The following is a 22,277-nucleotide window of genomic DNA, read 5'->3' as shown; positions in this document are numbered from 1 at the left end:
GTGTGTGTGTGTTTTCCCCTTTTAACATCCCTCAGGTTAGGTTGGTAAAGTGGTAAAGTTTGAGATTTTGGTGTAAGGTCCTGGGTCTCTGGAATTTTCACTGAGACAATTGGGCCTGGGACATACATCCTGAAAATCTCACTTATGCTAAGACTTTGTTTCCTAACCAGCTCCAGAGAGAACCTGGATGTTGAAAGAGGTAAGAAATGGTATGTACTTTTCTAATTAGATTTTTCCTGTCTTAATAACCAGGAGAAGGTATGGGTCAGATAACTATGTGCCTAGCATAGTTCTCAATGAACTATGAGAAATATGGTCCTCAACCAATGACTTTGAGTGCTTAATGACCAACTTGTCTCCTAGTTGAATTTCCCCAGTTTCTGGCATCTGCTATTTCCAGGGAAATGAGAAATGGCTCCATACTAACAATACATACTATTAACCTCAGTTACTATGTGATATTATGAACCAGTAGGGGAAGATAACTTTATGCAACTTGGCTTTCACATTTAAAAGAAAGTTGCATTCAAAATAACTGAAGCGGGGGCTGAAGAGAGAGCCCAGAAGGTAGTGCCTCAGGCCAGTGTGGGTTTGACCTGCGGCACCACATATGATCCCTCTAACCTCTAAATTCCATTATGATCTAATTTCTATCTAAAACCCTCTGGGAAGGAGACTTGTGTTGAAACTTCATCCTCACCTGGATAAACCAGGCCAGTCCCTGACCTGGAAGAAATCCAGAGCCATAAACCAGCCCATCCTACCTTTCTCACAGAAGATAACCTTCACAGGACCCAGAAATGAAAAACCAGATTTCATAGGGCAGTAATTATTAGGCTACTTCAGAGTCTGAATTTTGGACCAGAACACACTTGTTCTGTGAATGTTAGTTTGGACAATTAAGGGTTTTGTAGCTCTGGTAGGTGACCTGGTTGTCATCTGTGTTCATATTCTTATTTATGAAGAAGAGAAAGTATTCACCTGATTATTTAAATATTCATTTATTATAAATAAATTTGGAAAAAAACAACCTCAATGCACCTGATATAACTCGTTTTCTTTAACTTTTTGTTTGTTTGTTTGTTTGTTTTTGAGTCACACCCAGCAGCACTAAGGTGTTACTCCTGGCTCTATGCACGGAAATTGCTTGTGGCAGGCTTGGGGACCATATGGGATGCCAGGATTCCAATGGTCCTTCTGCATGCAAGGCAAACATCCTACCTCCATGCTATCTCTCCGGCCCCTCCTTTTCTTTAATTTTTTAACTTTTATTGTGGTTATTTATTGGAGGTGAGCATGGCCACATTGCAGGGTTAAAAGGCCATTCCTAGTTCTGTGCTTAAAAGTGACCATTGGGGGTGAAAGTGATAGCATTCAGCAGGCAGGGGGTTCGATCCCCTATCCCCCAGGACCACATATAATTCCATACCTTGTATTTCATATGATCCCTGGAGCCTGCCAGGTGTGTTTTTTTTTCTTTCTTTTTTTTTTTTTTTTTTTTTTTTTTTTTTGAGTATAGGCTACACACCTCTGGGTGTGGCCCCAAAACAAAACTCAAAAAAGTTTGGGGTTGAAACCTGTGGATCCCACAGACAGGGCAAGTGCCTTAAATCTCTGTACTCACTCTTGTTGAGACCTACCTACTTCAATGTTTTGCTCAAATAAAATGTGAAACAACTACAAGAAACCACCCAAATTTCACAAATGGAAAACAAAGATATTAATACTCCCAGAGACAAAGATTAACAGACTCAAAAGACTCTTTGAAGGGCCAGGGAAGGGAGCTTTCTTTGTAAGTGGTCCCAACCCAGGTTGGACCCCCCAATCTCCCAGAAGTTCTCATATGCCACATAGTCACTGCTAGGGGTGATTCCTGAGTGCAGAGCCAGGAGTAAGTCCTAAGTATCGTTTGGTGTAGCTCAAAAAAAAAAAAAATAAAATAAAAAAAATACTGTGAGTCCTAGTGGAAGTGCCAGAGATATTTGAGGTGACAATGACAAAAGAGGTCACAGTAGGTGGGAAAGGAGGGAGGGAGGGAGGGAGGGAGGAAGGAGCCTTCTGCATGGCTGCCCAGGCTGGGCGGGCAGGATCCGGTATTAGTCAGAGAGATCAGAAATCTCAGATAACAAAGCTGCCTCCGGAGAAATCCACAGGAATCCAATCCCACCCAGACCTTAGGAGCAGAAAAAGTGTCTCGGGTGCTAATGGGGTCGGAAAAGTCGCTCTGATGTCCTAGATTAAGAAGGTGTCACTTAAGTAAACCAATCAGCAGAGGGGAGCTGAAGTGGCAGCCTGGATGCAAATCCCCGCAGGCAGGCAACCTGCTCAGAGATGGCCACAGTCATGCCCCCAGGCTGGAACCCAAGGCCAAGTAGTTCCCCAACCCCCAGGCCAACACCAGGCCAGCCCTGCTGACTGCTGGGCAAAGTGCCCCTCTCCAGGATTTTCTAATTAGGAAAGGCAACGCCTGTCTCGGGCAGAACTGGGTGCAGTGAATCGTGCTTAGCTCGGGTGTGTGTATGTGGAAGCACCTGTCCAGCCTTTTCCTTTTCTTTTTAAAAATACGTTATTTTTTTTTGGGGGGGTATACTTTTTTGATTGAATCACCACGCGATGCACAGCGACAAAGTTGTTCCTGGTTGAGTTTCAGTGACACGACCTCTGACACCTGGCACCAATGTCCCCAGTTTCCCTCTCTACACTGTCCTTTCCCCTCTCCCCTGTGCAGACATTTTTCTTCTCCTTCGATGTGTGTGTGTGTGTGTGTGTGTGTGTGTGTGTGTCTTTTTCTCTGTATCTATCAGTCTGTATCAGTCTGTTTCTGTTTCTCTATTTTTCTGTCGCTGTCTCTGTCTCTCTGTCTCTCTTTGTCTCCCTGTCTGTCTGTGTCTGTGTCTATTTGTCTCCTCATCCTCTTTCTCTCTATATCAATCAGTCTGTTTCTATTTCTCTGTCTCTATCTCTTTCTGTCTGTGTCTCTCTGTCTCTCTGTTTCTGTCTGTCTCTATCTCTGTTTCTGTCTCTGTCTCCGTCTCTGTCTCTCTGTCTCTGTCTCTGTCTGTCTCTCTGTCTCTCTGTCTCTCTCTGTCTGTCTGTCTGTCTGTCTGTCTCTCTCCCCCCTCTCCCCCCCTTTCCCCCTTTTAGACACTGATTGGCAGTATTTGTTACTGGAGGGGCTTCTGTATCTCAGGGCCTCAGTGAGAGATCATCTCCCTCCACAGAGACAGACACAGGTCACAAAGCCCCAAGCCAACCACACCCACCGCCCGACCTTGTTTTAGACTGAGCAGATTTGGGGGTGCGGTTTGCTCTGCCTGGGACCAGCATCTAGGAGGAGCCAGTCACTAGGTGGAGCAGAGAGTGTAATAATGATAATGAGGATGTGATTATGATGAATAATAATCAGTACTAAAGGCCAGGGATACCCCAAGTCCGGCGTGCACTGGGGGGCTCTGGGCAGGCCGGGCAGTGGCCCAGGAGCCGCAGGCCTGGGCTCTGGGCGGGCCTGGGTGCGGGCCAGGCCGGGGCGGGGCGCGGGCCAGGGGCGGGGGCATCAGGGGCGATCGGCGGGCACCTCGTAGCTCAGGCCCCGCCAGGGCTTCAAATGCCAGCTTGGGGCGCCCGTTGCCCCGAACCTCGAGCCTCGTGGCGGGCGCGATGGGACCGCCGGTTTGGACCGCGGGCCTCTTCCCGCTGCTCCTGGCGTGCCTCGCGCAGGCCACCCCGCAGTCGACCCCGCAGTCCAAGGTGAGGCCCCCCGGGCTGGGGAAGGGTCCTGGGGATCCCCCCAGGACCTGATCCGTCCCCCAGACTCCAGCCAAGACGTGCCCGTGTCCTCTGGGGAAGATGACCGCGACCCAATCATGGGAGGGCTTGCCCAGGCTGTCCCCCACTATGCTGTAATTTGGCGGAGCCTCGAGGGTCTCCGGAAAAAGGGGAACCCAGCCACTGGTTAGATACGTTTGGACAGACTGCAACTGCCAGGGAGGAAGAAGAAGAAGGCGATGCTGGAAGTGCCAGGACCAGGGAAAGAAAGAGAAACTTTCTGGGGGGCTAAGAGGTTCAGGCTGAGTTGGTTTCATTTTAGGGACTTGGATTTGTTGGGGGTTTTGTTTTGTTTGTTTGTTTGTTTGTTTTTGGTCACACTCCGTGCTGCTCAGGGCTTCCTCCTTGAGGACCATAAGGCCAGCCATTTGCACTGCAAGGGTCCTCCCCACTGTACTATCTCTCTGGCCTCGGATTTGCTCCTAATGTTTCTGTTTTCTAAAGCCCAAGTCCTTCAGAAATGCCCTTTCCTCGGAGGTGGGGACCATCTCATGAAGACCCTAAGAATTAGGAGGCTGGGTCCGACCTGGATGGTCCGACCCTTCTTTCCTCTGTGAAAGAGGCAGGATCCAAGCACTCACAGGTTCCCATTCACCTCAAGATTGTGGGGTCGGTCCCCTGGGTCAAGATCTGGATTCAGTAAGTGTTTGGGGGTATCTAGAAATTTGTCCTTTATAATATGTTCCCAGGTACTGTTTGCAAGGATGGGGGTGGAATGCCCTGAAACTACTGTTGCTTCTGTCATTGACTTATAGAAGTTGAAGAAACATTAAAACACCCTGGTTGGGACCAGAGCTATAGCACAGTGGGGAGGGCATTTGCTTTGCACACAGCAGACCCAGGTTTGATTCCTGGCATCCTATATAGTCCTCCAAGTTTGCCAGGAGTAATTTCTGAGCACAGAACTAGGAGTAAGCCCTGAGTGCCTGTGTGTCCTCCCAACCCAAAGAAACCCAAATTAAAATAAAAGAAAATGCCCCAGGACTGCTTGGGACTGTTTGGGAGCTCGTACAAGGGGAAAGGCTATTACCTCACACCCTGGTCTGGCATCACAAACTTTGATCTTTCACTTATTGGCACCACATATGTTGTTCTACACCACGAGGCATGATCCCTGAGCACAGCAGCAAGAGTAAGCCCTAAGTACCCCCTAACCTAAAAACAAATAGTACCAACAACAAAGTACTCTCGACTGCTAGAACATGAGTTTCTGTGCAGGAATATAAGTTCCTAGCTCTGCACTCAGGAATTCTCCTAGGGGTGGTTGAAGACCATATGGGATGCAAGAGTTAAACCCCAGTCAGCTGTGTAAAGCTGTGTACAAGTCTGCTGTTCTAGTTTGTCTATTTTATTTTATTTGTTTTGTTTTGTTTTCTTTTTGATTGGGTGTTTTCTTTTTGATTGGGGGCCACTCCTGGCAGTGCTCAGGGGTTACTCCTGGCTCTGTACTCAGGAATCACTCCTGGCGGAGCTCAGGGCACCATACTGGATGCCAAGGATGGAACCACAGGTTGATTGCATGCAAAAGAAGAGTCCTACTCACTGTACCATCACTCTTGCCCTCACTCTTCCTCACTCTAAAATTCTGTTCTTTTTCCTCTACATGGTCTGAGATCTCATCCAGGTCCTGCTGCCCTTGAATTGCTTATGAGTGGGAAAGTTTTTTCCCCTTAACTTCCTATTTTTTTAATCTCGAATCTGTGAAGAATCCTAGCTGCTCCTCCCCAAGTGGGGAAGGAAAAGAGGGTATCAAAGGTGGGTTTTTGGAATAACTGTGAGCTTTAGATTGGCAGAGAACTAAAGGTTTCTCAATGGCACCTCCAAGGAGAGCTGGGAGGATTGTAATATAAGAACAGATGCTGGGAAAAGTATGAAAGGCTTATTTCTGCTATGATGAACTGGAATATATCTTAAGAGTATGTGAGAAGGGCTAGGATGACTGGAAGTGAGTTCTGGACTGTGGAGAAAAGAACAGGGATAGAACCCAAAGACACTGTATGCATCTGGGGCCAGAGACCTAGTATAGGGTCAAAGTATCTGCCTCATATGAGGCCAACCCCAGTTCTATCTGGGCACCTCATCCGGTCACCTGAGGGCTGCAGCTAGCTTTGGTCTGATTATGTTAGAGAACTTCTTTGAGTTCTCTCTAGGAAAGTGGGTGCACCGTCAGTGAAATATGAAGAAGTGAGGAAACCACACAAGGTTATTGGGAGAAAAAGATTTTTCATTTTACTGTGAAGGGGTATATGTGGAGGATTTTGCCATTCACAGGTATGAAAGGAGTGCTCATATTTTGTTTCTTTACAAACATTTAAAACATATCTCTTTTGTTAACAGAAGATTTGTCAGTATACACTGTTTAATCTTCAAAACAACTCACATGCCTCTGGGTGGTTTGCAGACCTTATGAATAAATACATTTCAATTAAGAGCCCAGGGGTTAAAATTTTAACATCTCAAAGCAGTCTCTCTCTGGCTAGGCCCTAGGTGTCAATACTATTATAGATTAAGGGAGTTAGCAAGAAGCCAAATTTTCCTATCAAATGTCCTTTCCTGAGGAAACAGTTTTTTTTTTTTTTTTTTTTATCTAGGGGCTTATTATAAATAACTAACTTCCTAAGGTCTGGTTTTTGGAAGGGGCAATAGAAGACAAGCTTATATGAAAGGAATGTAAATCTATATCTGGTAAGTTTTCTCAACAGCTCAATGCTATGTCCTGAACAAACTTTGGATGTTAATTCTGAAGCAAGAATTAGGTAGCAAGTCCAAAGCAAAACATTCCTTTCTGTTTAAAACTGCAGGAACATTTAGAAGACAATGAGAGGGCCCGGGGAGATAGCACAGCGGCGTTTACCTTGTAAGCTGCTGATCCAGGACCAAAGGTGGTTGGTTCGAATCCCGGTGTCCCATATGGTCCCACGTGCCTGCCAGGAGCTATTTCTGAGCAGATAGCCAGGAGTAACCCCTGAGCAACACCGGGTGTGGCCCAAAAACCAAAAAAAAAAAAAAAATAGAAGACAATGAGAAATTATTTTTTAAGTATCTTTTGGGGCTGAGGTTTTCAGGTAAAGAGAAATTTAATCAAGGCTATATTTGCCTGTATAAATCCTTATGTTTGGCAGTAAAAAGCTCAAATATATACACACTTAATACAGCAGAAGGAAGATTCCTATTTAGGCCAAATAAATGTTTGATACAAGCATGAGAAACATCGCCTTCACTTATCAGAAATGTTGGCTAGCCAGCAACGCTGAAGAAAGGCTTCTCAGTGGGCCTTCTAAGGAGACATTTATTAGATTGTGGTGGTGATGCCTGTGCTTACCCAAGAGTGATCCCCGCCGTGTATGACCTAAAGAACAAGGCAAACAAATGCTATTGTCTGAATCTTCCAGAAATGACGAGAACATTCTGAAGTGCTTGTTTCACTCCACTCCAAAGTTAGAAGACAGACATGTTCTAGTTGTGGCAAGACGTAGGGCTAAAATCATTTTCAGGCACCATCTCTCAAGGTCTTAAGAGTTTTGGGGGATTGCCAGGAAGTTGTCTGCACACTTTCACAAGGAGCACATATGTTGGGGGTTATCATAGTTTCTTTTTCCCTGTTACCTCTAGGTGGACTGCTACAAGGAGGTGACAGGCACCATCTATGAGTATGGGGCGTTGACCATCAACAGTGAGGAGTATATTCAGTTCAAGCAGTTCGCGGGCAAGCATGTCCTCTTCTTCAATGTGGCCACCTACTGAGGCTTGACGGCTCAGTACCCAGGTGAGAACTCAGGGGTCAGATCTTGGGGTACCAGCTCTGCCCATGGCCTGGTTTCGTATCAGAAAGTCCTTATTGATTAAGAAATTAAGAAGTAGAGTTAGGGGGCCAGAATAATAGCCCTGGAGGGAAGGAGTTTGCCTTTCATGCAGCAAACCCAGTTCAATCTTCAGCATCATCATCTGGTCCTCTGAGCCTGCCGGGCATGATTTCTAAGTGCAGAGCCAAGAATAACCCATGAGCATCACCCGTGCAGCCAAAAAACCCAAACCTGCTTCTGCTCACCTTCCAAGGAAGCCAGAATTCTTTCTCTCCAGATGCGAGGATTAGGAGTCAAAGCCCCTAGGAACAAACCAGTCAATGAGCTGAGTTTGTAGCCAAAGTCCTGAGCAAAAATATATACATTAGGGCACTGCAGGATCCACAGGGAGATGGGAGATGGGCAATATTTGGTCTCCTGAGCACTGCCAGGAGTGATTCCTGAGCACGTAGCAACCTTTGAGTAACCTTTGAGTGCCTCCCCCCATGTGGCCCAAAAACCAAATGAAAAAAAAAAAAGTTCACTCTAGTGGGAACATCTAGATATTTAAAAGGAAATGGAACTCTTATCTATTACCTAAATTTATGTACCATCAGTCCCTGGAAAAATCTGAAAAACTACAAACTAAAATTATTTTTTTTTTTTTTTTTTTTTTTTTGTTTTTGGGCCACACCCGGTAACGCTCAGGGGTTACTCCTGGCTATGTGCTCAGAAGTCGCTCCTGGCTTGGGGGGCCATATGGGACACCGGGGGATCGAACCGCGGTCCGTCCAAGGCTAGCGCAGGCAAGGCAGGCACCTTACCTTTAGCGCCACCGCCCGGCCCAAACTAAAATTATTAATAACTGTATAAAATACTAGGATCTGGACCCAGAGAAATAGCACCGTGGTAAGGGCATTTGCCTTGAATGCCGAAGGACGGTGGTTTGAGTAGCATCATCCCATATGGTCCCCAGAGCCTGCCGGGGATGATTTCTGAGTGTAGAACCAGAAGTAGCCCCTGAGCACTGCTGGGTGTCACTCAAAAACAAAAACAAAAACAAAAACAAAAAAAAAAAAAGAAAGGATATAAGGACTGTGGAGAGATTGTGGAATGGCTGTACCCAGGCTTTGCATGCCGGAGACATGAGTTAAGCACTGCCAGGAAATATATATTGGCTTTTGGGCCACACCCAGCGTTACTCAGGGGCTACTCCTGGCTGTCTGCTCAGAAATAGCTCCTGGCAGGCACGGGGGACCATATGGGACACCGGGATTCGAACCAACCACCTTTGGTCCTGAATCGGCTGCTTGCAAGGCAAACGCCGCTGTGCTATCTCTCCAGGCCCAGGAAAAATCTTAAGTACCCTAAGAACTGGGAGTAATCTCAAGAACCTCAGCTGTGGCCCCACATCCTACTCAGACCCCAAACACACTGAAAACAAAACCCAAACCTCAGACTTTAGAACTGGAGAGAGAGCACAGCAAGGAGAGTATTTGCCTTGCATGACCTCAAAGAGCACACAGTTTTTGGCATCCCTTATGGTTCCCCTGAGCCCTCCAGGAGTGATCCCTAAACTCAGCATCAGGAGTCAACCCTGAGCACCATTGGGTGTATCCTGAAATTCTCCACACACAAAAAAAAATCCATATGTAGAATCTAAGAAGGTTTTAACCAGTCTTTGTTGTTTTCAAGAGTTTCTATTGGTTGATGCAGAAGACACAGATGGGGAACTAGACTGGATAGGAACATGGAAGCTCTGCGGATGCATTGCTGGAAGCCTGTATTCTAAATTTTGGCTTACCTCCTCAATCTCTGCAATACTGAACCTTTCCCTGCGTCGCCTTCCCTGTATTGATAGGACCCATGGGTCCCTCTGAGTCCTTCACTGCTCAGCTTGGGCTGCTCTCTCCCCCCAGAACTGAATGCACTACAAGAGGAGCTGAAGCCTATGGGCGTCGTCTTGCTGGGCTTCCCCTGTAACCAATTTGGAAAACAGGAACCGGGAAAGAACTCAGAGATTCTTTCTGGGATCAAGTGAGTAGCAGCACGGGTCTCTGCAAAGGCCCCTTCTGGCCTCTCCCTCCCACATTCTGCTTTGTGATACTCACAGTCTGGAAATGTCTGGGTGGATCATAGACCGCTAAGTCCAAAAGTGTTGAATTAAAACATAAAATATAAAGTTCATGTGTTGGGTGAGGCTGCCCCAGGCACCACCACCTCCTCCTCCTCCTCTTCCTCCTCCTCCTCCTCCTCCTCTTCTTCTTCTTCTTCCTCTTCTTCTTCTTCTTCTTCTTCTCCTCCTCCTCCTCCTCCTCCTCCTCCTCCTCCTCCTCCTCCTCCTCCTCCTCTCCTCCTCCTTCTTCTTCTTCTTCTTCTTCTTCTTCTTCTTCTTCTTCTTCTTCTTCTTCTTCTTCTTCTTCTTCTTCTTCTTCTTCTTCTCCTCCTCCTCCTCCTCCTCCTCCTCCTCCCCTTCTCCTTCTCCTCCTCCTTCTCCTCCTCCTCCTCCTCCTCTGTGTTTATAACCCCTTAGGCTAATGGGTCTGATGAAGGGTAGTAGTGGAGAAATAATTCACAAGCAGTCAGAGTTTTATCAAAGTCAATTCGCTTTTTTCCCTCATGGCTTTTCTCTGCCACGAGTCTCTGCTCCATGCCAGCCTAACTCAGGAGCTTTGTTTGTTCCCCTTGCTGCTTTTCATTCTCTTTTTTTCCTCCCCCAAAGCCAGCACCTTTTATCTTTGTCGTGCTCTGGCTGGGGGTCCCCGACAAGGGCCATGCAAGGGTGGGGAAAGGGTCTATTCCAGCCTGTAGCCTGTGAAGCTGAACTCGGGAAGAGGAGGGAAGACTGTGAGCCACAGACCACTCACAGGGAAGTATGGTCAAAGCAATCATCCTCATTTATTGAAGATAGGAATGGGGTTTTTAAAGACAAACTTGAGGTGGGAAACAGAATGTGGGTAATACAGCTTTACATTGCTTAGGCATTACAGCAACCAGATGGTATGTGAAGACAGTAGTCACAGGTAATGTGGCATCATTAATTCAGATGGTATGTGACAATAGTGGTTGCAATGCATATGGCACTATTAGCCTAGATAGTTTGTAAGGACAGGTTGTTTGACCTGGATGACTTTCTTTTTAGCTCATCCTACACTCATAACAGCAGGGAACACAATCTCTGAACAGAAACATTCTTTTATCTTTAAGGCCAGCTTGGAGAAATCCCCTAATTTCCCAGCTTCGCTCACTAACATTTAATTAAAACAGCCCATCCCAGGTGTTCTTGAGTCTGATCATCCAGGTGGGATTAACATCTCAAAAGAAGAGGTTAGGTTTAGGGAAATAGGAAGTTGGAGGAAGTATTATCTTACACAAAGCATTCGCATGATGGCTTGAATCTAATCTCGGGCTGCTGACCAGTGCCCAAGTGCCCATTGTCCATCTTTGGGTTCTTTAAAAGAGAGAGTAAGAGGGGAAAAGTTTAACACAAAAGAAGGACAGAGGAAAGGAAACAGCTTTAGAAGTAGAAATGTATTAGGAATTAAATAAGTTTAAATTCTTATTTTTTATTTTATTTTATTTAGTTTTTGGGTTACATCCGGCGGCACTCAGAGGTTACTCCTGGCTCTATGCTCAGAAATTGCCCCTGGCAGGCACAAGGGACCATGTGGGATGCCAGGATTCGAACCACCATCCTTCTGCATGAAAGGCAAATGCCTTACCTCCATGCTATTTCTCCGGCCCCCAAGATTAAATTCTTGTCTTCCAACTTTTTGTTTTGTTTTGGGCTACCCTGGCAGTGTTTAGGGGTTACTCTTGACTCTGTGCTCCTACATTACTCCTGGCAGGCTTGTAGGATTATATGGAATTCTGGGGATTGGACTGTTGTTGATTGCACACAGAGCAAACACTCTCCTCAGCTGTGCTATTGCTCCAGCCCTGTCTTCTAATTCTTAAGGGGGGTGGGCACACACCATCTGGGTCTTGGGGAGGGATCCTGTAGTGTTGAAAATGTACTTGGAGGTCCCAACAGCTAAGCAAGCACTTTGTTCTTTGAGCCATCTCCCTATCCTTGCCTTCCAAAACTTTTCTAGAATTCTCTATTGGTTCCAGAAGCCTGTATATAAAGTCCTGGTCCCCAAGGACCTCTCTTTCCTTACCTGCTCTGTCTACTTGCACTTCGTGTTTCATCTTGTAATGAAGTTGGACTGGCCATTGCGATCCTTCCTTGTCTGAATTTGTATCCTCCTGGGAACACTCTGGTTTGTTACAGGTATGTACGTCCAGGTGGTGGATTTGTCCCCAACTTTCAACTCTTTGAGAAAGGAGATGTGAATGGAGAAAAAGAACAGAAGATCTTTACTTTCCTGAAGGTAAGTGGGCACAAGCACAGGTGAAATTGGTGACATTAGTGCTAGGGATTTGGCCAGTAGGTAATATGCCTTGAAAGCCTGGGGACTATGTAGGACTGAGCTTTGGACTGCTTAAAAAGAAGTATTCAGGGCCCGGAGAGATAGCACAGCGGTGTTTGCCTTGCAAGCAGCCGATCCAGGACCAAAGGTGGTTGGTTCGAATCCCGGTGTCCCCTATGGTCCCCCGTGCCTGCCAGGAGCTATTTCTGAGCAGACAGCCAGGAGTAACCCCTGAGCACCGCCGGGTGTGACCCAAAATCAAAAAAAAAAAAAAAAAAAAGAAGTGTTCAGAACAATTCAAGGTCATGAGACTATCATTGTGTGTCTTTTGTTTCAAGTCACACATGGCAGATAGTTCTGACATGAGCTAGAATGTTTCATTCAACAGCCATTCTTCCTATCCCTAGTGTGTACTAAGAACTGTGCTCCACAAATTAACACGGATGTCAAAGGCAGTCTCATTCCTGAAGAAAAATCATATGTCAGCAGGGGTGCAAGAATAATCATAGGAAGTGATTGGAGTCTCCTAGTCTTAGAGCCACAGTGAACAAGGATCTCTTAGTCCAGGGCTCACCAATGTTGGTCTTCAGCATACACAAGATCTTTGTTCAAACTCATTTATGGGCTGAAGTTATAGGACAAGGGTTAAGGCACTTATTTTTCATGTTGCCACCAGTGATCCCAGAGCACAGAAAAGGGTATGGCCAGTGTTTTTAACCTTTTTGTGCAAAGGCATACTTTTTTCATGGAAAAAAAAAATCACGAAGCACACCACTATTAGAAAAATGTTTAAAAAAAAAAAAGGGCCAGGAAGGTGGCGCTAGAGGTAAGGTGTCTGCCTTGCAAGCACTAGCGTAGGATGGACTGTGGTTCAATCCCCCGGCGTCCCATATGGTTCCCCCTAGCCAGGGGCGATTTCTGAGCGCATAGCCAGAAGTAACCCCTGAGCTTCAAATGGGTGTGGCCCAAAAACCAAAAAAAAAAAAAAAAAAAAAAACAAACAACTAACAACCCAAAAAAAGAAAATGTTAAAAAAGAATTTAACTCTAGGGGCCAGAAAGATAACATGGAGGTAAGGCATTTGCCTTGCATGCAGAAGGGTGGTAGTTCAAACCCCAGCATCCTGTATGGTCCCCTGAGCCTGCTAGGCATGATTTCTGGGTGTAGAGCCAGAAGTAACCCCTGAGTGCATCCTGGTGTGATCCCTGAGTGCTGCCGGATGTGGCCCAAAATCAAACAAACAAACAAAAATTTAACTCTGTGCCTATATTATAAAACTAATTCTCTTGAATAGGAATCAAACACAAAGAAATTATTTTATAATTACTTTATTATGAAATAATCTAATGCTTGGTCTATTGGTGAGCCAAAGCCACATGTTACGGATGAAACTGGAATTTCTCCCACTGCACATCAGACAATATCTCTTGTCACACTAATGTGCCACAGTACAGTGGTTGAAAAACACTGGTTTAATCCACCCACCCACCCAAACCAAAGAAAGGAAAAGAAAATTAGAGAAATTTTCTGACTTACCAGAGCAAACAGTCTTCTACTGAGATACCAGGAGAAGATCATGGCAGTGGTGGAGAGCTAATAAAAGGGAGAAATGTTCTTGTTTTCATACTTTATGATGTTTGTTTGCATAATAGTTGTATTAGTGTTGGGTGCATTGAAGCATCTGTGTCCACTAGGGTTCTGTCCAGTTGTTTACATGTTGAAATGTGTATTAGTCAATAATTACCCAAGAGTAGAGTAAGACCAGACATGCTTTTCTATTTTTTGTGTCTCTCCAGAACTCCTGCCCCCCAACTTCTGATTATTTGGGCGCACCAGACAGCCTCTTCTGGACGCCCATGAAGATTCATGACATTCGCTGGAACTTTGAGAAGTTCCTGGTAGGGCCCGATGGGGTGCCAGTCATGCGCTGGCACCATAAGATTCCGGTCAGCACTGTAAGGGCTGATATCCTGGAGTACCTGAAAGGCTTTAACTGACCATCCAGACCTGGCCCAAGCAACTGCCCCCACCTCACACCTCAAGTTAGCAGAAAATCACCTTTGCTCCTCCTGCCTTCTCACCAGCCCCCTTTAGAGCAAACATCTCAACCTATTCAATGATGCAAAAGAATGTGTTTAAAGATGAAACCCAAAAACCTGCTTTCCCCAAATCTCTGGGCCTCAAATATTAACCTTTTTTTTGCCCTTTGATATCCACTCTATGGGGAAATTATGTTTCATGGAAGATATTCACACTACCCCCACGTACCTAAGAAAGGCAGCATCCACTCCATCAAAATCCATGCAGAAGGGTTCCTGAAAACAGAATTGGCAACAAGACACTCCAGATCCCTTGAACAGACTTCAAGTAGTAGGTTCCTGCTTTTCTGGGGTCAACCTTGCCCATTCCAGGATAGAACCATGCTGTGATTCTTCCACGATCCCTAAGATTGAGCAAGAGCACAAGGCTCATCACTTCCCAGGGAAGAAGGGATGTCTCCATGATGGAGGGTCCCCAAACCCTTCTGGGTTGGACCCTTCCAGAGCCTTCCTGGCTGTCTGTCCCTTAGTGCATTCAGGTCATGGCACCCAGGCAGGGATGTCCCCTCATTCCCAGTGATGGGTTTTTGCCTCACCCCAAGTATCCCAAACTCTAAAGTCATTCTGATCACTGTCGATTAAAACTCGCTTGCAGCAATTGGACTTCCTGTGGTTCCCCACTCTCGGATTGGGTGTAGAATCACAGCATTTTTTTTTATTGGAGGGGGGGACAGAGGGATGAAATTCTAGGCAGTGCTCTAGACTCTGTATCCATCCCTGGTGGGGCATCAGGGACTAGATGGGAAGCTGGGGACCGAACCCGTGGTTGTGCAAAGTCAGAGCCTTCTCCTCAGTCCTGTGGTCCTGGCTCCTAGCCCGGTATTCTTCCTCTCCCACTCTGCCTTAACTACCTGGCATAACTCTTCAATATTTGCTGTGTGTATGTGTGTGTGTGTGTGTGTGTGTGTGTGTGTGTGTGTGTATTTGGTTTTTGGGCCACCCCTGGTGACGCTCAGGAGTTATTCCTGGCTATGCACTCAGAAATCGCTCCTGGCTTGCGGAATCATATGGGAAGCCAGGGGATCGAACCTCAGTCTGTCCTAGGTTAGCTCGGGTAAGGCAGACACCTTGGCCCCTTGAGTCACCACTCCAGCCCCAATATTTGGTTTTTCTGATGATGACTCTGATGATTAAGGTGATGATGGAAAAATCTTGATCAAGAAACGACCCAAGAGATCAAGTTTCTTATTTCCTCCCACCTCAGACTTAGACTCCAAAGAAATCTTCCCCAAACACAGTGGAAGGAGGGGAAGGACTCCTGTCCCCTTAGGAAGGGTCTAGGAGAAAGAATTTAAGAGTTTTAAAACTCTTTTAGAAGTTTTTCATCATTGTCATGGTGCTTACCATCATCTTCATCTCTGGCACTATCCCTACTGCGGAATTTTTAATTTAGGTTAGGTACACTAAAGTAAGCCTGACACGTTTCCACAGAGATGTTTGATCACACGGACCATGTAACAAGCAGCTTCAATCACGTAGATGCTGCTGGACACAGAATGTTCTAGTTTAGTGTTGAGGAATGTGGGCTGTGGTCACACCTAGCAGTGCTCAGGGATCAGTGACCATGAAGCATTTTTTTTCCCTTTATTTTTATTTTTGTTACAACCCTGATTATTCTCAGGCCTGAATCCTAGCAGTGCTTAGGGGATCATATGTCATGTTGGGGACCCGAACATAGCTCAGCAACATACAGAAAAGTATCACATATGCTTTATTATCTCTCCAGGCCCAACAAAACCTTTGAATTTTTTCACTGGGTGGATCAGATAAGTCTCACAAAGTCTCAGAGCTGAGGACCTTCTCCCTATTTCCAGCTTGGCTAAGAAGAAGCCCATCCTTGAAGGCATCGCCCTCTTGGCATTTTTGTATCTGTTGAGGATTTGTTTTTTGTTTGTTTGTTTTTTGTTTGTTGTTTTGGGCCATACTACCCATGCTCAGGAGTTACTCCTGGCTCTGGGCTCAGAAATTACTCCTGGCAGGCCAGAGACCATGTGGGACCATATGGCCACATGCAAGGCAAATGCCTACCCACTATAGTACCCCTATTGATTTTGTTTTTTTGGGGGGGGCACATCTAGCAGTTCATCCTAGATCAGTATTTACTTACAGCAGTGCTCACGAGCCATGTAGTGATGTAGTGCCATGGATCACACCCAGGGTTCCAGCATGCAAAACACCCACTGCAGTCCTTTATTCTCTCTCCACCTGAGGACAAGCTGTCTTCTCCCTGGCCGGGTAGACTGGGTAGCTGTTAGATGTAGTTACAGGATTCTCCAAGCCTGAAGCTCTGCATGCCCTGCACCCCACATCCTACTGCTCCATCCACTCAAGTTTGGCTTCTATCCCTGCAAACAGGAGCTGAGACTGGATATGCCCTCCCCCCCCCCCATTGATGGAGGAAATCAGGGCCCAGGGAGAGGGAGAGAGAGGGGAAGCATTGGGGAATTTTGCAGGCCTTTAACATCAGATTAAATACCAGGATCATCATTTGGGTGAAGGAGTTGCCTTGGCTACTTCAGGCCAATCGAAGATGTCTCTAGGGTCGAGGGGACCAAAACTCAATTCTGGGACAAAAGAAACACTCTCCCCGCTGGATGAGACTCTTGCAGAGCCACAAACTGGCCCTTGAGAGGGATCCCCAGAAACCTGCGCCCTCACCCATGACTCTGCTGAGAGCCGCTGACTTGGTCCCCACAGGCTGGAGATGGAGGCCCAGATTTTTTTTTAATTAAGTGCAAGATGTGGGAAAAGGTATCAGGACGGACACAGACCCCCTTTTGCTGCGTCTATCCATGGCCTACCTCACCTGTTTGCATTATTGGTGGGGGGAACTACAGGTCCCCAGGAATCCCAAAGGACAGTCGTGCACCCTCAGGCCTCCCCTGAGTGACCCAGCCTTCCAGTCCATCATCCCTCCAAAGTCCTTCATCCTCGCCTGTCCTGGGGTCCCCATGGGGAGCACGGAAACTCATCTCCTCCCTCACCGCCCTTCCCCGCTGCTCTAAGCCTGGACTGGGGTGATCCCCAGGAAGAAAAGGGGTGTCCCTGAGCTGCAAGACCTGAGCGTTCTGGAAAATCAAGTGCGCAGGGAGCAGAAGAGGACTCAGTGTGGGGGATCTGGGGACACCGGTTCTTTTTATTAGGTGGATTTCCAAAACCATCATGTGGTTCCCAGGGGTGATCACCGAACCCATGCCCACCCTGCACCCCAACCCAGAGGCTCATCAGTGGTGATGGATTCAACATGGCACCTCCTGTGCCTTGGAAGGCGACGAATTGCAGGTCCTGGGCTTGAGTTTATTCTCGCCAAACCTCAGTTTACCCCAGGGTGTAAATTTGGGAGAGGAAGAGGAGGAAGAGGGAAAGGTCTCCCCAAACGAAACCAGGTAGATTCCTCTGCATTCTTTACTTCTGGGAGGCTCTATGGCTTCCAGGGGTCTCAAACTCGCGGCCTGCCGCAAACGGCCCTCCATACACATTTTGTGGCCATGCCCTAGAGGAATCTTTTTTTTTGTTTTGTTTTAGTTGTTTGGGTCACACACCCCAATGTTCAAGGCTTACTACTGACTTTGCACTCAAGGATCACCCCGACTTTGCCTCCTGCGGCCCCCAGGTAAATTGAGATTAAAAGGCCTGTCCAAGGGCCTGTCCCACAAACAGGAGATTCCTGGGTGTGACTCCCTGTAGGGCCTTTGCCATTTTTTCCAGGGGCCTTTCCAGCCGATGGTTTCACGATTTGATGATTTTTAAAAACCTCATCTAACTCAGTAGTCACTGAACTCACAAGCTACTTGATGGCAAAATACTTGGGTTTCTTATTTTTGAAAAACAAAATTATTTATTTAATGGTTAACTATTTTTTTTTTTTTTTAGTTTTTGGGTCACTCCCGGCAGTGCTCAGGGGTGACTCCTGGCTGTCTGCTCAGAAATAGCTCCTGGCAGGCACGGGGGACCACATGAGACACTGGGATTCGAACCAACCACTTTTGGTCCTGGGTCGGCTGTTTGCAAGGCAAACACTGCTGTGCTATCTCTCCAGGCCCAATGGTTAACTATTTTTAACGAAGGCACTGGGTTTGACAAAATTGTTACTCAAACTTTTTTTTTTTTTTTCATGCATATATCAACCCCATCCCACAACCCATCACTACAGTCCAGGTCCCTCTCAGGCCCCCTTCATGTAAACTCGGTTTATTTAGAAAACAGACAAGAAAAGGGCATCTTTTATTCCAAGAACTCTGACAGTTTGTAGTTATCTTACTATGTTTCTTTTTTATCCTACAGAAGGGAAATAGGTGATCATTATTTTTTTAATTTGGAGGTGGTAAGTATATAAGTACAGACAGTTCACCTCCTGAAATTTCACAGAATTGTAAATTAATAAGTCTTTCAAATTATTTCCTTAAAAATCATCTTGGGCCCGGAGAGATAGCACAGCGGTGTTTGCCTTGCAAGCAGCGGATCCAGGACCTAAGGTGGTTGGTTCGAATCCCGGTGTCCCATATGGTCCCCCGTGCCTGCCAGGAGCTATTTCTGAGCAGACAGCCAGGAGTAACCCCTGAGCATCGCCGGGTGTGGCCCAAAAAACAAAAACAAAAAAAAAAAAAACAACAAAAAAAATCATCTTTGTTTTTGAGGCATATGCTTTTTTCAAATTAATATCAGTAATTCTGTGCTAATAAATTTTAAGTTTTATATGAAAATAAGTAAATATTACAAATATAAAATTAGAGTGAAGAGGATTAAGGCTTTTTTTTTTGTTTGTTTTGTTTTGGTTTTGGTTTTTGGGCCACACCCAGTGGCACTTAGGGGTTACTCCTGGCTATGTGCTTAGAAATCGCTCCTGGCTCCGTGGACCATATGGGACGCCAGGGATTGAACCCGAGTTTGTCCTAGGCAGTTGCGTGCAAGGCAAACCCCCTGCTGCTGTGCTATCCCTCCAGCTCCCAAATAAGGCCTTTTTAAGGGAAAAATCAGAATAGGCTTATAAAAGTTTGTTTTATTCTCAGAAGAGTAATATTGGCTTTCTGTTAGAAAATACTCTGTTGTAGATGCTGCTTAAATGTATGATAATAAGTAAAAGATTGTGATAAAAATCTCTATGGAGGTAAAAAAAATGGATCGGACATAGAACATTCATGTCAATGAGACATTTATTTATTATTGAAAATACATAATATCCCATGGCAAGCTAGGAGTAAACAGACCTTTGTTAATCTAGTAGTGGCCAGCCATAAGTGGGTGCAGGAGTGCACATTCAGTGACCTTTAGAAAAAGCTCCTTAAAATCTTCTTGCACAACTGGTTTTAAGGCTATAAATTCTCCCAAGCTACTGCCTGTCCATGAAGCTCTGTTTTCGTTCTCTCAGATCTGAATGATAATCTAGCTGGATGGAGTACTCTTGGTGAAGTGCTCATTTCCTGGAATTTTTGTACTACGTGGGTTTTCCTCGGTGTGCAAGTTTCTCTTTTCATCTGGCTGCTTTCCGAGATACACACAGCCTCACCCATATCTAGTTGGAGTAACGCGCAACTTTGAGCCAATGAGATTTAAATTGTGATGTGAAAATAAACTGGAATGTAGGGGGATTTGGAATGGAGTGAATAATATTTCATATGGATAGGAAGGGATCTTTGGGTTCAGGAGATTCCTGGGGAGTATCTTGAAGTCGCTGGCCCTATTCCTGAGACTCCCATTGCCTAATATCCAAATCTGTGTGGATTTACTGTCTTGCATGGAAAGTGATTTTGCAGATGTGTTTCTCATCAGATGGAAAAATTCTCTTGGATATTCAGGGATCTCAGTTACCCAATGTCCTCATTAGCAGGTGACAGAAGAGTCAGAGTTTGAGGAGATGTGACTGCAGAAGCATCTGTATCACAGATGACAAGTAGATCCTTTACAAGCTGGGAGAAGCAAGGAATAAATTTTCCCCCAGGGTCCCAGCAGGCCATATTGCCTGCCACCTAGTGGTTTTAGTGCCAAGTCAGTTTCTTTTTCTTTTTCTTTTTTAAGATATTTTTATTCACACTCGGCAGCGTTCAGGGGTTTCTCCTGGCTTTATGCTCAGAAATCGCTCCTGGCAGGCTTGGGGGACCAGATGGGATGCCAGGATTTGAACCACTGTTCTGCATGCAAGGCAACTGCCCTACCTCTATGCTATCTCTCCAGCTCCTAAATCAGATTCATTTTTAATTCAGCATCTCAGATGTTTTTTTGACCTCCAATATCGTAGTATTGTACTATAGTCTCTAATATAGTAGCATACTCTAATAATAATAAAAACGTTGTTATTAAACTTAAAATTTTGTGAGCAAAAACATTGTGCGATCCTCTACAGGCTTGTTTGTAAAACAGGTTTGTTTATAAAACAAACAGCAAGCACTTATTATTTTTTTAATTTTTTTTATTTTTAATTATGAGAACAAAGATGCAAAGAAAGAGGACAAGGTAAAGTTACAGTGGAAGGACAATCACCCATAACATAATTCTCAGAAGTCCCCTTGCTGATATCTTAACTTTGAACTTTCAGCCAAAGAACATTAAAATAAATAAAACAGAACCCATGTACAATTACTTTGTCCCTCAAGTCCCCAGATTGTAACACATTATATTTCTTAACAGCACACAAGGCAATCTAAAGCCATAAAACTTACATAACTCCTTAAACATTAGAGGCATAGTATTTTTTACATTTCCATGTACATGTATATTAGAGCAAGCACTTATTATAGTGGAGAGAAAATTTGCAGAAAAAGGAGGCATCCATGCCTGTAGGGTTATGGGCACTGGGACTAAGAATGGGGTGATGCCGCCTAAACTGTTTCTTTCTCAAATAAAAGTTTTGTAGGATTAAAAACAAATGAAAGTTTTGCAGAATAAAAAAAAGACAGCCTGTGCCCTCTCTGAGGCTCGAACTCAGGACCTTCAGATTATGAGACTGACGCGCTGCCTACTGCGCTAAGAAGGCACCACCCTGATCTGCTCAGCAGATATACCAGCATGAATCTTATCTGGCTTCAATATTCATTTATTGCCTCCAATACTATTGATCATTTAATTGGTTAATTAGGTATGATCAATTAACTGATAAATCATCAAACCAAAAGATGCAACTCCGTGTTGCAGTAAATAAAAACCATTGCAATTTTTTATTCTTAATAACCCGCTGCCAATCATGAAAATCCACAACACATGGAAAAAGTAATGGGGCCCCAGGGACCCCTTCGGGTCTCCAAGCGTGCAAAGTTCCAGGCAGCAATGACAGATCCAGCCAGCAACCTCGCTTTCTCTGTGCAGGCATTGAAAAAAGTGTGTGTGTGTGTGGGGGGGGGGGGGGCAATAGCCTCTTGTCTTTCTTGCAATTCGGAATTTGTCTTTCTTAATTCTAAGAGCTTCAGGATGTGGAGAACGGGGAAGTTAATTGCTCATGCATGGAACTGCAGAGGCCGAATAACTTGACTCGGAAATGTGTGCAAATAAGGGGTTCAGAGCATGGTGAGGGATGTTGCAGAGTTTTTATTAGGGCAGGGCATTATGAAGCAATGCACAGGGGGGTTCAAAAAAAAATCAAGGCCTTTTGCAGGCAAGTTTTATGATTGTCCCCATTTTATGCAGAAGGAAAGAGAGATCTGGTAAGCTTGGGGGACTTGATGGGGTCCTTCCAAAACGGCCACAGGTCGAGGCGCAGAGGGCAGAAAGGTCGAACTTCGCAAACCCACAGAGTATTCGGGTAGCGTGGCCGAGCGGTCTAAGGCGCTGGATTAAGGCTCCAGTCTCTTCGGGGGCGTGGGTTCGAATCCCACCGCTGCCAGATTTCTTGCTTCCAGGAAAGTAGGAACTATAAGTTTGTAGAAAGTCTCTTGGTCATCCGCATTGTATTGAATGATGAAAGAACTAACAAACAAACAAAAAACCATCTTCTACCTCACCCAGAAACAATAAAGTTTATGAATAAAGTAAGACTTCTCGTATATATACGTTTCAACTTGGAACAGAAGTTATTTCTCCAGGTCAGAAAGGTTTGAATGTTTTTGCCGAAGTAATCTCAAAAGGCACACATTTGAAATTATAGAAATCTAAGAGTAGTATACTGAGAAAGGGCCGCCCCATCTCATTCCACTCTGGTGCTCTGTTCTGGCATTTCACATAAACTGCAT

General features: G+C 45.4%; 1 protein-coding gene and 2 non-coding genes across 3 annotated transcripts; 2 read left to right on the top strand and 1 right to left on the bottom strand.

Annotated features, from left to right (window-relative positions):
* The first annotated feature begins 3,515 nt into the window (after positions 1–3,515).
* Positions 3,516–14,708, top strand: LOC125996094 (glutathione peroxidase 6-like). The gene is made up of 5 exons (XM_049765050.1): positions 3,516–3,747; positions 7,438–7,591; positions 9,527–9,644; positions 11,881–11,980; positions 13,816–14,708. The coding sequence occupies exons 1-5, from the start codon at positions 3,658–3,660 to the stop codon at positions 14,014–14,016; spliced, it is 663 nt and encodes a 220-aa protein (XP_049621007.1). The 5' UTR covers positions 3,516–3,657; the 3' UTR covers positions 14,017–14,708.
* Positions 14,709–21,015: 6,307 nt separating this feature from the next.
* Positions 21,016–21,088, bottom strand: TRNAM-CAU (transfer RNA methionine (anticodon CAU)). The gene has a single exon. It is a non-coding gene; the product is annotated as a tRNA-Met (tRNA).
* A 761-nt stretch (positions 21,089–21,849) lies between these two features.
* TRNAL-AAG (transfer RNA leucine (anticodon AAG)) lies at positions 21,850–21,931 on the top strand. The gene has a single exon. It is a non-coding gene; the product is annotated as a tRNA-Leu (tRNA).
* The last annotated feature ends 346 nt before the right edge of the window (positions 21,932–22,277 follow it).

The sequence above is a fragment of the Suncus etruscus genome, chromosome 18 (assembly GCF_024139225.1).
Source record: "Suncus etruscus isolate mSunEtr1 chromosome 18, mSunEtr1.pri.cur, whole genome shotgun sequence".
NCBI classification, from domain to species: domain Eukaryota; kingdom Metazoa; phylum Chordata; class Mammalia; order Eulipotyphla; family Soricidae; genus Suncus; species Suncus etruscus.
The sequence above is the reverse complement of the archived record's forward strand: the minus strand, read 5'-3'. Positions and strand labels throughout refer to the sequence as shown.